At 34.2% G+C, this 15348-nt stretch overlaps 5 protein-coding genes across 14 annotated transcripts; 2 read left to right on the forward strand and 3 right to left on the reverse strand.

Moving 5' to 3' along the window:
- Nucleotides 1-3: 3 nt before the first annotated feature.
- On the reverse strand, nucleotides 4-3708 carry LOC117601039 (mesoderm induction early response protein 1). Of its 6 annotated transcripts, none has more exons than XM_034317273.2 (6): nucleotides 3348-3708; nucleotides 3125-3237; nucleotides 2889-3024; nucleotides 1586-2641; nucleotides 1378-1505; nucleotides 4-1201 (listed from the first exon to the last, which is right to left on the reverse strand). In XM_034317273.2, coding segments are annotated over exons 2-6 (1941 nt in total). In that variant the 5' UTR covers nucleotides 3127-3237; nucleotides 3348-3708; the 3' UTR covers nucleotides 4-582. The 6 variants fall into 6 exon arrangements, with proteins under 6 accessions (XP_034173164.2, XP_034173163.2, XP_034173165.2 ...); XM_034317272.2 differs by having other exon boundaries at nucleotides 3343-3708; XM_034317274.2 differs by having other exon boundaries at nucleotides 4-1198; nucleotides 3343-3707.
- Nucleotides 3709-3868: 160 nt separating this feature from the next.
- Nucleotides 3869-6416, forward strand: CPT2 (Carnitine palmitoyltransferase 2). Its single transcript, XM_034317271.2, has 6 exons — nucleotides 3869-4109; nucleotides 4175-4739; nucleotides 4816-5349; nucleotides 5409-5898; nucleotides 5973-6165; nucleotides 6275-6416. Exons 1-6 carry the CDS (start codon nucleotides 4024-4026, stop codon nucleotides 6405-6407), a joined length of 2001 nt encoding a protein of 666 aa, XP_034173162.2. The 5' UTR covers nucleotides 3869-4023; the 3' UTR covers nucleotides 6408-6416.
- A 408-nt stretch (nucleotides 6417-6824) lies between these two features.
- Nucleotides 6825-8115, reverse strand: LOC117601045 (Vacuolar H[+] ATPase PPA1 subunit 1). Of its 3 annotated transcripts, none has more exons than XM_034317290.2 (6): nucleotides 8044-8115; nucleotides 7824-7911; nucleotides 7692-7740; nucleotides 7513-7596; nucleotides 7029-7428; nucleotides 6825-6965 (listed from the first exon to the last, which is right to left on the reverse strand). In XM_034317290.2, the coding sequence occupies exons 1-6, from the start codon at nucleotides 8098-8100 to the stop codon at nucleotides 6933-6935; spliced, it is 711 nt and encodes a 236-aa protein (XP_034173181.1). In that variant the 5' UTR covers nucleotides 8101-8115; the 3' UTR covers nucleotides 6825-6932. The 3 variants fall into 3 exon arrangements, with proteins under 3 accessions (XP_034173181.1, XP_034173182.1, XP_076549098.1); XM_034317291.2 differs by having other exon boundaries at nucleotides 8022-8074; XM_076692983.1 differs by lacking the exon at nucleotides 8044-8115 and adding an exon at nucleotides 8003-8021.
- A 494-nt stretch (nucleotides 8116-8609) lies between these two features.
- LOC117601037 (uncharacterized) lies at nucleotides 8610-11253 on the forward strand. Its single transcript, XM_034317269.2, has 4 exons — nucleotides 8610-8727; nucleotides 9036-9885; nucleotides 10019-10664; nucleotides 10742-11253. The coding sequence occupies exons 1-4, from the start codon at nucleotides 8711-8713 to the stop codon at nucleotides 11251-11253; spliced, it is 2025 nt and encodes a 674-aa protein (XP_034173160.1). The 5' UTR covers nucleotides 8610-8710.
- Nucleotides 11254-11828: 575 nt separating this feature from the next.
- On the reverse strand, nucleotides 11829-15279 carry Drp1 (dynamin related protein 1). Of its 3 annotated transcripts, none has more exons than XM_034317263.2 (7): nucleotides 14752-15279; nucleotides 13958-14522; nucleotides 13645-13892; nucleotides 12839-13546; nucleotides 12359-12617; nucleotides 12060-12271; nucleotides 11829-11965 (listed from the first exon to the last, which is right to left on the reverse strand). In XM_034317263.2, exons 1-7 carry the CDS (start codon nucleotides 14851-14853, stop codon nucleotides 11909-11911), a joined length of 2151 nt encoding a protein of 716 aa, XP_034173154.1. In that variant the 5' UTR covers nucleotides 14854-15279; the 3' UTR covers nucleotides 11829-11908. The 3 variants fall into 3 exon arrangements, with proteins under 3 accessions (XP_034173154.1, XP_034173155.1, XP_034173153.1); XM_034317264.2 differs by having other exon boundaries at nucleotides 12359-12560; nucleotides 14752-15274; XM_034317262.2 differs by having other exon boundaries at nucleotides 12359-12668; nucleotides 14752-15265.
- Between the last annotated feature and the right edge of the window lie 69 nt (nucleotides 15280-15348).

The following is a 15348-nucleotide window of genomic DNA, read 5'->3' on the forward strand; positions in this document are numbered from 1 at the left end:
TAAACGATTACCGAGATCTCATACGTTGTCAGATTCATGGATCTTAGTTTTGTACAATTAGTACCGGTGATCAGACACGTGTACAGAACAACATTACGATTATCCTTTTTTTTTTTAAATTTGCGCCCGGCGCTACAATTCTGTAATTCAATTTATCGTTCGCTCACTTTGATAACACTTAATTATTTATAGATCTGGAAATGTGAATCGTTTTGACGATTTAAAATCATTTCTTTATAAATCTGTTCTACAGGAATGATAGAAACGATCGGAAAGTAGAAAGCAGAGTGTGGAGAAAAAGCTCTAGTAATTTACGTTCACGTGCCACTTGCTACTCAACTGATTTCTCTTCCGATTAACGTATCTTAATATATAAATTTTTTCGGTCTCGCGGATAACGTTTCATTACGCTTGGATGTAATCGATAGTCGTATTACGATACAGTATAAAAATATAATCCGTGATATTAACGAATATTATATGTTATCGACGATAGCGTTGACGCGAGTGCTGAACGAAGCGCGTCACGTAAAAAGACATTCGACGCCTTCCAGGCTAAGAACCCGAAGGTCGCGTTCGACGCTAAGGGGGCAAATGAGGTAAAATATTCTCCGGTGACGGTGAATCGTGCGAATCGTTGCCCCTAGACGCCACACGCGAATGATACAAGTTATTCGAGGAAACGGGAGTTACAATGGAACTGGTCGTTACCGTACTTGTAATTCCAACGGCTGTGACCATTGGAACGGTACTGGTCGTAGTATTGATAGTGACCGTCGTTACGATGCAGGTCGTCGACTGACTTCGAGACGTCAAATTCGGCCATGCGTGCGGATTAGCGTAATTAGTGTCGGACGGTGAACAATCGGAATGACGAGCTGCCGTTGTGCAATACATTGTGGTTGGCAATGTGGTTGAAACCGAGGCTGCTGATGATACAGTTACAGCGGTCGGGGCCGGCGGTGGTGGAGGTGGAGGCGGAGGAGGCGGTGGCGCTGCAGTTGGTCCATTAAGATCTGCCAAAGGATCAACTGCAGTACCATCCCATGGTTCCGTTGATTTTGGTTCATCGGTATTCGCTGCGCTAGCGGTTGACCTTTGTCGTTTCGCATCCCCATACAATAAGCAATGTACATTCGGTGAACTGCTACGATCACGCACACCTTCCTGCTCCTCCAGGAATCGGTCCATATAGTCCCTGCTTACGATTCAATGATCTTGTCATACTTCAAGTTTCCAATCGTAATAATAAGAAACGTAAACAAGAAGTTATGTTACTTGAACGAAGAAATCTAATCATTTGGATCACAAAGAGAAGCAAATTCAGTATTTACTGCAACAGAAAGTTGTTCGCTTGCGAATAGAGAAAATACTCACGTGATACCAGGGTGCAAAGCATATTTTTTCTTTTCTAAACGAGCTTTGTACGTGAATATGTCGTGGCGTTCCGTTTTCTTCCACAAATAATAAAATTGCACCAATTCACCGACTGATCGCGTTCTCACCTGTGACAAAATTAATTTATATCGTTTACTATTTTTTCGTTCTTTCCCAAAGTTATTTATGTAGATTCTATCTTGTATACCTTGTTCTTCTGTATAAGGTGAAAATCCTTCCCGTAAGTTCGTAATCCAGATTCAAAGTTGTGACATTCTTCTTCGGACCAAAGACTAACCGCGTCTGTTGGCGGTACAACGTTCATCCTACGTCTTCTTAAAGCCTCTTCTAGATTGTAACCACATTGCAATAGTAAATATAAAGCTTGTTCATCGTCTCTGATATGAGATCCTGCAGGCAAGGAACCACCTTGGACCGCCGGTAGTTGTGCCCGTTCTAAGAATTCTTCCGTTTCTTCTTCAGGTATATGACTCGGATCCCATAACATTTTATCCTCGTTTTCATAGGGTAAAGCATCGTCGTAACGACAGAGACCTTCCGGTATAGGTGCTTGGTAATCACTACCAACCATGATTGTCTTTTTCCATTCTTCCTCGTCTGGACTGTAGTCGCAGTCATCTTCTTCTTCCTCGCTCTGCGGTCGTGAAACGCTTCGTAATAATCTCGATGTGCCACTGCCTATGGCACCACTAACTATCCCATCCTCTCCACCGTCAACTGTGCCACTACCGATACTACCCTCTACTCCACCAACTGTATTATCATTTGTACAACCAGCAAGCGCAGTTATACCACTACACTTGGCGGCACTAGTACCTCCTATCGTCGGTGCTGTCCTTGTATTTTCGTTATTACTACAACCATCGATCATGGAACATTCCTCGGCTTCCCCTTCTTCGTCGTCGTCATCGTCATCTTGAATTCGATGTCGTCTACCGCTATCTCCGGTACCTACAGTACCGGCGTTGCTCCCTTTCATCGTTGATCCCGTCGAATCTTTTCCTTTTTCCAACATTTCTGTATAAAATTGTTTAAGGTCTGGCTCGTTACTAGCCGTATCTGCTTCGTCGTCATCGTCATCATCATCCGCATCGTTGTCACCTTTATCCGAATATTGCCCTTCGACTTCTGGATCACCGCTTCCGGATGGGATCAACAATCGATCGGAACTGTTTGAATTTTCAGTCGACGGATCCCCGTATCCATACATCGCAAGTAGATCTTTTAGTGGCATATCACCTTCCTGAAAGAAGACGAAAAAACAAATGATCACCATGCCACGTATAACAAACAGACTAAACATACGAATCTCACTACGAGAACGCACTTTGAGTCCAAAGTGTTGTAGAAACTTATCATAATTGTAATTATTTATGGGCTTGATTTTTTCATTTCACAGGCTTGATCCTAGAATAGTTGGGATCAGAATCTTGTTACAAAGTGAACATTATACATGTTAAATATTTTACACAGACACCTCAGAATTATACCTTTTGCAAGTCGGACAACTCGTTGTGAGAATCTTCACTACCTTCTAAAGCTTCTTCTTCGTCTAACGTCCGTTCATCATCAAAATCATTTACCATCATTTCAGTAGCTGGACCCATATCATAATCTCGATCTGCCCTGTAAAATGTTTAAAGCTTAAAACTCTGTTTCTTTTTCAGTTTTATAAACAATCATTGCAAAAAGATTAATGGCTAATAATCAACTCATGTTTACTAACATGTTTATATCTCTTGCAGTAACCAAAGCAGAAACATGTCACGTAGATACTATAGAAGGATGTACTAGTGATCGATGCACAGTTACAATTTTGAAGAAGTGTCCTCAAGCAACCTGCATTGTAGATCTTTTTTAATCTTACTGATTTAATTGAACGCTTCTATTATTTAGACAAAGTAACGTATTAAAAGAACATAACGTGTATTTTATGACGCGTACCTAACCTTAAGATCTGATGACATTCATGTTGATTTTATGTTTACAACAATAAGTCATTTTAACAGTACAAATTATGTGTGTCTTAAAGTCTTGTTACTGACGCTCCATGCTGCAATGAACTTCACTTCACTGCACTGGAAATTTGATTTCAATTGTAGATCTTCAGAAAAATTAGTAAATTTGTCAGCACAAGAATTTCATGATATATCTAACATTTTTCTAAGGCACAATTTTAATCAATGACAAAACTATTTCAATCGCATCAACCCAAGTCGTTCAGAATTGCTACAGACTTTAAGCAAATAAATTGAAAAATGCACAGTATATTATTTATATTCGTCAAATGTATCATTTCACTTCTGTAACATCTTAAAAAGCGGGAAAATCATGATACCCGTTGTAGCGACCAATCATGAACACTTGAAGCTGCAGAGGATGCATTTTACCATTGGTTAAAAAACATAATCTCCTAAATAAATTTTATTGCAAACGCCCCCCCATTCGTATCGAATTTTAAAGCAATTTTTAATATTATTAAATAATATAAGTACATTGTATAATATGAATGTAATAAAACATGTATGTGTGTACAGCGTCGAGCAAAGTAGACTTCCCTAGCAAAAATGCAACAGTTGATCGTACAGTATTCAACAGTATTGTCGTTTATAGAGGAAATACATTATGTTCTCCTGTGTATTAAAGAACAATTGCTTTAAAAAGGAGCTGGTAAATATTTCAAAAGTGCAATTAATATTAAGAGTTTCAAGGTAAATAAAATGTTTATGATAAAGTATTTTGCAGTCAAATATGTAAATAATATTGTTCATTACAGAAGCACTTCCACACAAAAGTATGATGTTGATGACTACCAGTTTCTTGAAAGGAGTCAAACTCCTACAATGCATTTTCAATCATCTCTGCCACGTTTATCAATTCCTAAACTAGAGGATACATGCAGAAGATATTTAAATGCTCAAAGACCATTATTATCAAATGAAGAATTGAAAAAAACTGCAATTTATGTTGATGAATTTCTTACTAAAGATGGAATTAGATTACACAAAGAACTTCTTAAGGTAGATGCTGAAAATTCTCATACTAGCTATATTAGTGAACCTTGGTTTGATATGTATCTACGAGATCGTAAATCTTTACCTATTAATTATAATCCTTTTTTGGTACTTGAACCAATGTGCAATCCAAAATATAATACACAATTAGTGAAAACAACAAATCTTGTTATATCATCATTAAGATTTATGAAATCATTAAAAGAAGATGTGTTAAGGCCAGAGGTATTCTATATGAATCCTGAAACATCTAACAGTAAACTATATCATACTATTACAAGACTGTTACCATCCCAGTATAATTGTTATGGAGCCTACTTGTTCAAGGTGAGAATTACTGTCTGATAGAATCCAATCTAGCCATTGATTTCATGTCTTCAGAAGTAAAAAACTGTTATTTTAGGCTTTTCCATTAGATATGTCACAGTATCACAATTTGTTTAATACCACAAGATTACCAAAAACAACAAAAGATGAAATTTATCAAGATATATCTGGAAAACACATAATTGTAATGAGAAAAGGACATTTCTACTCTTTTGATGTAATGGATGAAAATGGATACATTTATGAACCAAAAACAATAGCAAATAGCTTGAAATCTATTTTGGAAGATAATATAACAAGCAATGAAACTCCCATTGGAATACTTACAACAGCAGAACGAAATTTATGGGCTGATACAAGAGCACACTTGTTACAAATTGGTAATCAAGAAACATTACAAAAAATAGATTCTGCTGTATTCATGATGATATTGGATGATACCTGTATTGGCAGTGATTACAATAAACTAATTGAAACATATCTCCATGCTGATGGAACAAACAGGTGGTTTGATAAATCATTTTCTCTAATTGTTACACAGGATGGGTATGCTGGAATAAATTTTGAGCATTCATGGGGGGATGGAGTAGCTGTATTAAGATTTCTTAAGGTAAATGATATAAAAATGTGACTTGAAAAATTTGATACTACATCATATTTTTTTTTTAGGATGTAAATAATGACATGACTAAACGACCAAACTTCCATCCTGATGATATTAATTACCTTAAAAACGGGACAACAGACGTTAAAAGACTTGAATTTGTTATTGACAATAAAATACAAAATATTGTTAATACAGAGAAAACAAAATTTGAGAAATGGACGAAAGACCTAAGTATTGATCATATGATATTCAATGAATTTGGTAAAACTCAATGTAAACAATTTGGCGTGAGCCCTGATGCAATTATGCAATTAGCTTTTCAATTAGCTTTATATTATCAAAAGAATTGTGCAGTTCCTACATATGAATCTTGTAGTACAGCTGCATTTAAACATGGTCGAACAGAAACTCTAAGGCCTTGTACAGTGGAAACAAAAGCAATATGTGAAGCCATAGTTAAAAAGAATAACAATTTGTCTATGTCTGAACTAAAAGGGTTAATAATGAATTGTAGCAAAGTACACAATCAATTAGCTAAAGAAGCTGTTATGGGTAAAAAAAACTATTTTTTCTGAATGAGATAAAATGATATATTTTCGTATGTTCTTTACTTTCTTTTTCGACAGGACAAGGATTTGATAGACATTTATTTGCATTAAAAAAAATTTGGGAGCGCTCAAATACTTCGAAACCAACTATTTTTGAAGATCCAGCATACGAAAATATAAATCATAATATTTTATCTACATCCACCCTATCGGATCCAGCTATATGTGCTGGAGGATTTGGACCAGTAGTAAATAATGGATACGGAATCGGGTAAAGTACAATTTTTCTTTATTATTTTTACAAATACATTGTATACTATTTACTACTGTATGGAATAATCGTCGAATAATCTGTCCATATCTACCGATTTGATGTTTAGATACATGATTCAAGATGAAAGACTGGGAGCTGTTGTGACAAGTTATAAAAGTAATTGTAACGCGACCGAATACGTAAGTTGTTTGAACGAGGCATTTAAAAGTATTCATCAAGTGATACTGCAAGGTAAATGACACTGCCATATGTGTCTATTGAATATACGTTATACGTTTAAAAGAATCTCTAATATTGTTGATCACATGCATAATCATGAATTTTTATACAATGTTAATTCAGAGAATTTTTTTATTGTCAAAGGAATAAAGAACTATTCTTTTATTCTGTACTGTAAGGTGAATTCAATCAATAAATAACATTATATATATTTTACATATATGTGCAATATATGTGAGTAAATGTAATACAATATCATATTCATTAATGTAACATTTCATTTTTAAAAAAAAGGAAAAGAAAATTATTTATGTACAGTAGATGCATTCGAACTAGAGCGCTATAACGCACTCGAAATACCATAAACAAGAGACTGTATTACAGCAATTAATTTTATATCACTAAAAATAGTTATTTATGCACATGGTTGATACACAGAGATCCTTAATCGAAAGTTAATAGGTCAACAATCACTAAATATGGAATGGAATGGTGTGATTCCAAAAAAAATATGGTTGTTTATGGTGTTATGTTTTATCCTAAATTTACACTTTATTTCCCATCTTTACTTTGGATGTCTATGAACAGAAGAAAATTTATTAGTATTTTAAGATACAAGGTAACTTTCTTGAACAACTTACCATATAAATCCCAACAATTAATCCAAAAAGTCCAATTGCAGATCCAAAGATTTCAATTATAAGAATCTTAACAAAAAGAGCAGAATTGGCTGCATCAGAAAGAGCAGCTCCAGAACCAACAATCCCAACAGCTATACCACAAAACAGATTGACAAGACCAACAGCCAGGCCAGCTCCAAACATTAAATATCCAGCTAACCAATTCTGATTGCGAATCTCTGGCTTTATGAAAGCTTCTTCATAAGTAAATGAATCTAACATTCCAGATAATACAATTGCTGTGATCAAACCATAGATAGCTACAGCTTCACAAAATATTACAGATATCAAATTTTTTGTCTTGATTCTTGGAGCTTTTACACCACCTCCAACTATTGAAACTCCTGTTGTATGAATTCCTCTGCAATATTTTGAATACATTATTTATTTAGTTTTTCTACACATATAAAAGTTATAGTTTTATTTATAAAAAATTAATACTTACAGTGCAGCACCAACTACAGAAAGAGCAACTGCAAGTCCAATGCCAAGCGTTGCCCACATATATGGAGAAGTATTTTCTAAAAACCTATTGCATGTTTTTTACAATAATGGACTTCTATGCGTATAAACATTTATAATCATGATTTTTAGATAAACAAACGATAAAATTTTCGTACTCACCATCCAATACTTATACGTTCTCCTTTTCCAGTTAATACATGATATAATACTGTAACAAAATATTTGAAAATTTTCAAAACTATTCGATGTTTGATTTTTCCAAAAAGGGAATAAATAAAAATCGATTAATACCTAATACGATAATAGTTACGGAAGCAGTGCCCGCAAAAGCGTTGCCCAAAATGTATCTCATGTTGCTTTTAGTTTCGTCTTTACGTATCTTAAAACAAATAAAGATACAAAGACCTTAACAAATGGTTAACTATGATTTTAAAACATAAGCTAAAGATAAATTTTTATAACTTCTTTACATGAGAACATTCTACGTACAAATCAGGGAAAAATCACTCACGCCCGTCTTTATCATGTGACGTCTAGCACTCCTGATGCTTACATACGCTAGTGACATCAACCGTAAAAAAGTAGTATTAACAATGAGGTTTAAAAAATTTTAATTTACAGCAGAGTATTGCAAAGGATACAATAGAATGTAAGTGTAATTTCCATTCTTAATTGCCTATAAATGTTCATACATATTTAAACAACTCAGTAGCATTAATTATATTGACCGTATAGGAATTATAAGATATCATATGTTCAACTTAACATATTTTTCCACGTTAATTTTGCAGATCAATTCTTCAATCAAATTTATCAAATCAGAGGGCCTTTGAAGATTTAATAGTCCAGGGTTTCAGAAATCTTAATCCGAAAAATAATAATAAAATTACCCTTTGGTTTTGAAAAATTGTCTAATTAACTATTGCATTGGTAAGTAATTATCGCTATACAAATTTTTAATGTCAATATTATAAAACACAATATTGTTTTGTTATTTTTTATACTCGCTAGATTTAAAATACAGTACACGCGACAAACATGTCTCGTAGTAAAATCTAACATCTAATTTTAGAATTCGTCACAGTTCATTCGTCTTGTCTCTTGTATCAACGACAAAGTGCGAGTGCTAATGTAATGGTTTTGTATCGTTAAAAAATTCCTCAGTCTTTTACTAAATTATGTCTGTTACCGAAGGGTGAGTAATAATATTGTTCAAGTTTATGAAAGTAATGAAATTGTTGAAATTGTAACACGAAGTAGATTATTAAACAAGATCTTCAAAGTATACAAACATTCTTTAAATAAAATTGTAGGTACTACTATGCTGTTCTGTTCAAATGAATAACTGATCCTTAGACTATTTCAGTCTTTGATTAAATTGTACAGATAAATTTAGAGATCTAAATTAAAGTTTGTCGAGTGTGCTGAAGTTATGCGACAACCACTTAAATTTCGTTTCCGTTTCTTGTGCAATCGAATCATGCATGTTTAAATTTTTCACAGGTACATAAAATTTGGCGAATTTTTTAAGTCCGTTTACGATGCTGCGATTACAGAACCGTATGCAAGTCGTTTCAAAGAGGCATCTACAAATGCAGATAGAGAAGGAATGATAAAGATTCTTATAGATATACCGTGCGTAAAAAGTTTAAAAATTATCGAATCATACAAGGGTAAGGACGATGTTAAGGCAACAAAATTGTACGATAAAAGTCGTGAAACGATTATTAAGGATGGAGTTGTGCACGAAGAAGAAAATAGAATTAGTATCCTTACCGAAACGCTGTTTACAGCCAGTGTATCTAGTAGATTATTCCTGGACGCGCTTTTAGATTGCGCGCAATATTGGTATCATTCGAATGCTTTTTTAAAATGCTTAAAATACTGTGAATGCATGCTTGCTCTTCCTGCAAATTTTTACGATAGAACCATCGAGAGTATGAACGATTTTTTGGAGCGTAGAAAAGCATGCACCCATTTAGAACGCGAATGCTCCAAAAAGTTGAAAGTGTTGCCTTCTCAGGGCAAGAAACAGCGTAGGAAATTCAACGCGAATCAATGCGTTTCTTTGGAGAACGCATCATTAGTAAACCATCTGACGATACCCTCCATTGATGGAAAAAAGCATGCTATTCTTGAAAGTTGTTCAGATGCTGTGGCTTTACAATTTGATGAGAAACGTGGCCGACATCTCGTAGCTACCAGAAATATTAAAGCAGGGTGTGTTCTTATAGTGGAATCACCGTTTGCTTTCAGCACAAACAACGAGGCACTCGAACGAAATTGCTTACATTGTCATGTCACCCTCGAGATGAATGACAGTGTTAAAATTCCTTGCCACTTTTGTCAAGCAGTTAGTAAAACGAATAATTTTCTTATACCTTTCTTTCATTTTGTATCCATATTTATATTTATTTTTGTTCTGTGTACCTTTAGTTAACAAATTCTTTGTGTCTTACTTTTAAGTAACGTCTGTGATTCTACAGGTGTCCTTTTGTTCAGAAAAATGTCGCAACGAAGCATGGAGAATGTATCATCGATACGAGTGTTCCATATTCGACGCCTTTTATGACAACGATTCTGAACAATCACAACGACAGTCTTCGCACCTGCTTTTAGCTTATAGAATGACAATCGCAGGAGCCTTGTCTTCAAATGCTGAAGAAGTTGAAAACGATACGGATAAAAATGAAATTCCATATCTGAATGATAACTTTCTTCGGTATCACAGTACAAATACGAATCAAGAATGCAGCAATTTAGGAACAAACGAAATTTATAATCCTCGTGATTATCGTACCATATTAAAATTAGAAACTCATTGCGAAAGGATAGAAGCTAGCATAAATCTGATTCGTGCTATCGAAGCAATATTTTTAGCAAAGTGTCTTACATTTATCTTGAGTAAAATGGACGTTGTTTGCTTAAAAGAAACCTTTATCACCTTAGCAGTAGCAACGTTGCATCATTTACAGGCTATCAATTGCAATGCTTACGAGATCGTAGAAAACTTGTATGACAAGAAAACGCATGTTTGGGAACCGAGACTCGTAGGTGGAGCAATTTATCCTTCTGTTAGCCTGGTAAATCATAGCTGTTATCCAAATGTCGTTCGTCATTCTTATCCATCAGGTAATAAGTGCATTCGTCTAAACAATTATTTACGTTCCGCATACTTTGAGGAAATAAACTTAGATTATTTTCCACAGGAATAGTAGTGGTAAGAAGTATACGCTTTATCGGTAAGGGAACCGAAATCGTTGATTGTTACGGACCACACTGTCTTAGCGAGGGAAGATTATCAAGACGCGAGTACTTGTGGAAAAAGTATCGTTTTCTGTGTGCATGTGAAGCTTGTACACAAAATTGGCAATACCCGTTACCTGAAACAATAAATTATAAATGCAGGGCATGCTTAGAACCTATTAATATATTCGTTTCAAATGAAAAAGATGCACAAAATGTATCGATTAAGAAATGCCACAAATGTAATGAGAAAATCGATTGTAAGAAGATAAAAAATCAATTTCGAAAATCAGTTGAGAAAAGATTAAACGCTGTGTCTAAAATGTACGAAGGCCATTATGAACAGGCTCTACCTCAATTGTTTGAGCACATACAGTTTATTGAAAAGTTCTTTGCTGCACCCAACATTGAAACTATCAAAACACAACAATGTATCATTCAATGTTACAATCAGTTTGGCTGCATATCTCAATAACAATAACTCAACAAAAGTGTTGAAATGTGTACACATTTATAATTACACGTATGGTATAGATGTGTACACACATATATATATATATATACTTATAATGTATATGAATGTGGGTGTGTACAATATACACATGTGCGTACACGCACGTATATCCATACAGATGGCTTAAAATTCGTATCACAAGTACTAAAAAACAAAAACCTTTATGTTTTGTATCGAATACCTTAATTTTTTCAATTTTTTTTCACGCAGTGCAAAATGTTATAAAAAATGACAAACTGCTCTGCATTCATGGTGGTTTACTTCTTGTTTCGACACTTCACAATTACTTTTCAACTAGGCTGGACATTCATTTAAATTTGATAAGGCTTTTGATGTAGAACTGTGGCATGAGCACCGTCGTTACTAGTAGTAATACTTCGATTGCTCAATATCGATAATTACTATTAAATGCACGTGTTATGATAATCGTGTTCTTTTATACTCATAAACTGAAACTAAAAGATCTTAGATCTTGAAAACACTGCTTGCATAAAAAATATAAACTACACAAAGTAGCTTGACATACACGTGATTCCAGTAGACAGTTTAGCTACTAAATCACCAAAATGTCTAAATTGAACTAGAAACTGATGACGTGAGTAATGTATAGACTCAGTTACCACATGTGCGTCTCTCGGATTTCGCTAATAATATGACCAGCTTGTGTTAGTGCCTGCAACACAATCAAACATATACACCTCAATATTTATAGACGATTTAAAATATTTTTTTTAATAGAAAAAAATCTATTATTTCAGTAGATGTACCTTTAACATATTTGCTGCTTCCTTGCGCCTAACAGCAACGTGTTCACTCTCATTTAAAAGTACTTCAGCATGATCCGATTTATACAAATGCGTTACGAGTTCACTTTGTACGTTGTCTTTTACATAGTTGACTAGGAAATGCATGACAGCTTTTGGTACGCTATCTTGTATAGATTTTCGTACAATATAAAAGTATGATTTTATTAGTCTTTCTACAAAGGAGAAAAATGTTTATATAAATAGATAAAATAAAATGTCGATGATTTGATGAAAAAGGATACGAAAAGTGTTCTTCATACCAATTACATCACAGTCTCGTTGTTCCCGTTCGCTAAGTTTGCGAGATGTTTGCATAGGTACCTCTGGCAGTAGATTTATTGGTTTCTGTTGCGAAGATGTTCTTATTACTTCGATCACTGGATTTGGATTAGGAGAAGCTCTGCTCTGCTCATGATTTCTTACTGGAGAACCATCAATTGAACTATTCGATTCGGATCGTCCCTGAGGCAAGAGATTACTTAGTAGCCAATGATTTTGATGTCCTTGTTGATCTTTATTCTGCTCGGAAAAATATGCTACTTCGTCTTGACTATTAACTGACTTTGCATTCTGTTAGAGATATTTTATTTGTTTAGTTACACAATACAATGGACGAACTAATATACACGGGTACAGACATTAAATTGTTATAACTTATTTTCGATCAAACATCAAATTATTAACTTCACTAATTATAAAAATACAATAAAGAAACAAATAATTTCTAAATAATTACTTACTGTATCATTTGGAATTATAGTACTTGATGTATTTGTGGTAGAGGGAAGCCTTCTATTCTGTTTCACGTGATCCACATCATTATTTTTCAATAAAGATGATACAAGAGCTGCATCCTTATGAAAGTCTGGATGCTTAGTGTTAATATATGCCAGTTCTATAGCAACCAAATTTTCAACCATGTGATTAGTAGGCGGAAGGCGTCGACGTAGTAAGTGTGTTACTACATCGACAATACGTTCGTGTAATTTTGGAAAACGTAACATTTCCTGCTGTACTTCTGTACCACAGTGTTGTATGATCCTTTGCATTTCTTCATGTACGAGCTCTACGCATCTTAAAGAAGGTTCTTCGAGTCTTCGAATTTGTCGCTTGACCAATAATTCGAATGAAACCTCTGGTATGAACAGAGCAGGTCTTGGACCAGTTGCATTTCGAATAGCTGTTAAGATGTCCATTTTAGTGAGACCCGCCAGCGGGTGTATAGAATCTAATGTTTTACCAAACGTTTCGTGAAATATATAACAAATTCGTGCACCACCGCACAATTCTGTTGTTTCAATATTCCTGGCTGTTCCTTCAATTGTAGAACAGTAACTACTTGCGAATTTAGTAATAATTTGAAGCAAAGTTTGACTCTTGTCACCAACATCTTCACCGTATGAATTAAGTAGGGTTTGAAATTGTGACACCATCACATTTATTCTTGTCTGTTTTCAAAAAACATAAGTTCTACCAAATTATGCTTACTTTAGTTATTTCTAACTATACGTTACGAGCTCTTACTACTGATCATTTATATTATTACCTTTAAATCTGGAAGGCAATCCCGAATATGGTGCATGAGTAAACGATTTAATGTTTTAGCTAAATAAGGTGTCCCATTTCTATTTGCCAAAGTTGGATATTTACGTTGCAAAAATGTAGCTTCATCTTTTAATGCATCCTGGATAGTTTTGTTATTCATTATATCTTGTTGAGAACGATTAACTACTCCAATAATTCCCAATTTTACTGGAATTACTCTACCACATAATATATCAATGGCATCAGTTCCTAAAATGGTACATAGTAATTTTATGATTCATTGTAACAAACTAAGAGTATTAAATAAAAATTACCAGCATCCATAAGATCTAATTTTGTCACAACTGCTAAAGTACGCCTGCCATCTGGATCTACATCCTTACTGAGTTTTAAACTTTCACTTGTAGCCATGTCTGTATTAGCAGTGACAACAGCTAATATAATAGAGTTTGGATTACATATATACTTTAATACAAGTTGACGAATTTGAGACTCAATATCTTCTGGCTGGTCACCAACTGGCACTTTTGTAATACCAGGAAGATCTATAAGGGTTAAATTAACAACTGATGTTGAATATATCTTTAGGTTGATTGGTTCTGGGCAAATTCCTTTATTGGTTCCAGCCATACGATCTGTTTCAGATTCTATTTCTCTACGTATTTCATCAAAATCTGTATATATTCTGTTTCTTTTATGCAAGAATGTGCCCCATTCATCCAGATCCAAAGTGCCATTTTCTGCAGTTCGAAGTTCACGCTCATCTTTAGGTGTATAAACAAGCTGTAATACTAAAGGCCTTCTGGTCACAATACCAGTACCTCGTGGTAAAAAAGATCGGCCAACTAAACTTTCAATTACAGATGACTTGCCTGAACTCTAAAAGAAAAATTAACTATCAGTGATTATTATAAATTATTCTACTGCAAAAACAACTTATTTTATACTAATAACAACTTTAAATATATGCTGATGAATGTAAGAAATAAAATAATATATATTATTGGATTATCCAGGTGTATCTATCAAAAGAAAAAAATTTAAACTTAGATGGTAATCACAAAGGTACTAACTTCTTTTCATCATTAATTCAAAAATATCAACTGACCTGTGTACCAAGTACCACAATTTGCGGTAATTGTATAGCGTCAGCACCAACAGTATTAAATACATCTTGTAATTTATTTATTACGGGTATCAAAGCTTCCATTTTCAGAGAATAAACGCAAGGTAAATCGATCGAGACAGTTACGCGGTACGAGCCGGTGCAAATTGTTCTTTTATTTTAGGTACAGCTATAATTACATGCGTTGTAAGTAGTACTAAAAATTTTTTTAAGAAATTATATTTCTTCGCAAATGTTATTACTTTCGATAGTAATATTTAGTCTACTAAAATTTTCAGTGAAATCACTACAAGAATTCTGCACCTGCTGCTCTCATCTACCCTTTCCCTGCTCCATACTCCACACGCTTGCGCATATGTACTAAAACTTAATATCTACTAACGTATATAGCCACTTCAAATCGCATACTTAAAGTATCGTTTCTATTAAATAATTACAAATACTTCATTATAACAAGTTTTCTCTCATAATTATACAGAAATGAAAGTATTCCAGCTGAAAAACATGAAGTTCATAGCTATAGTCAGACCCTAGTGCAATAGACGTATAAAGTTATACCGTAGTTCACCAGAATCTATA

The sequence above is a fragment of the Osmia lignaria genome, chromosome 16, assembly GCF_051020975.1.
Source record: "Osmia lignaria lignaria isolate PbOS001 chromosome 16, iyOsmLign1, whole genome shotgun sequence".
In the NCBI taxonomy this organism is placed as follows: domain Eukaryota; kingdom Metazoa; phylum Arthropoda; class Insecta; order Hymenoptera; family Megachilidae; genus Osmia; species Osmia lignaria.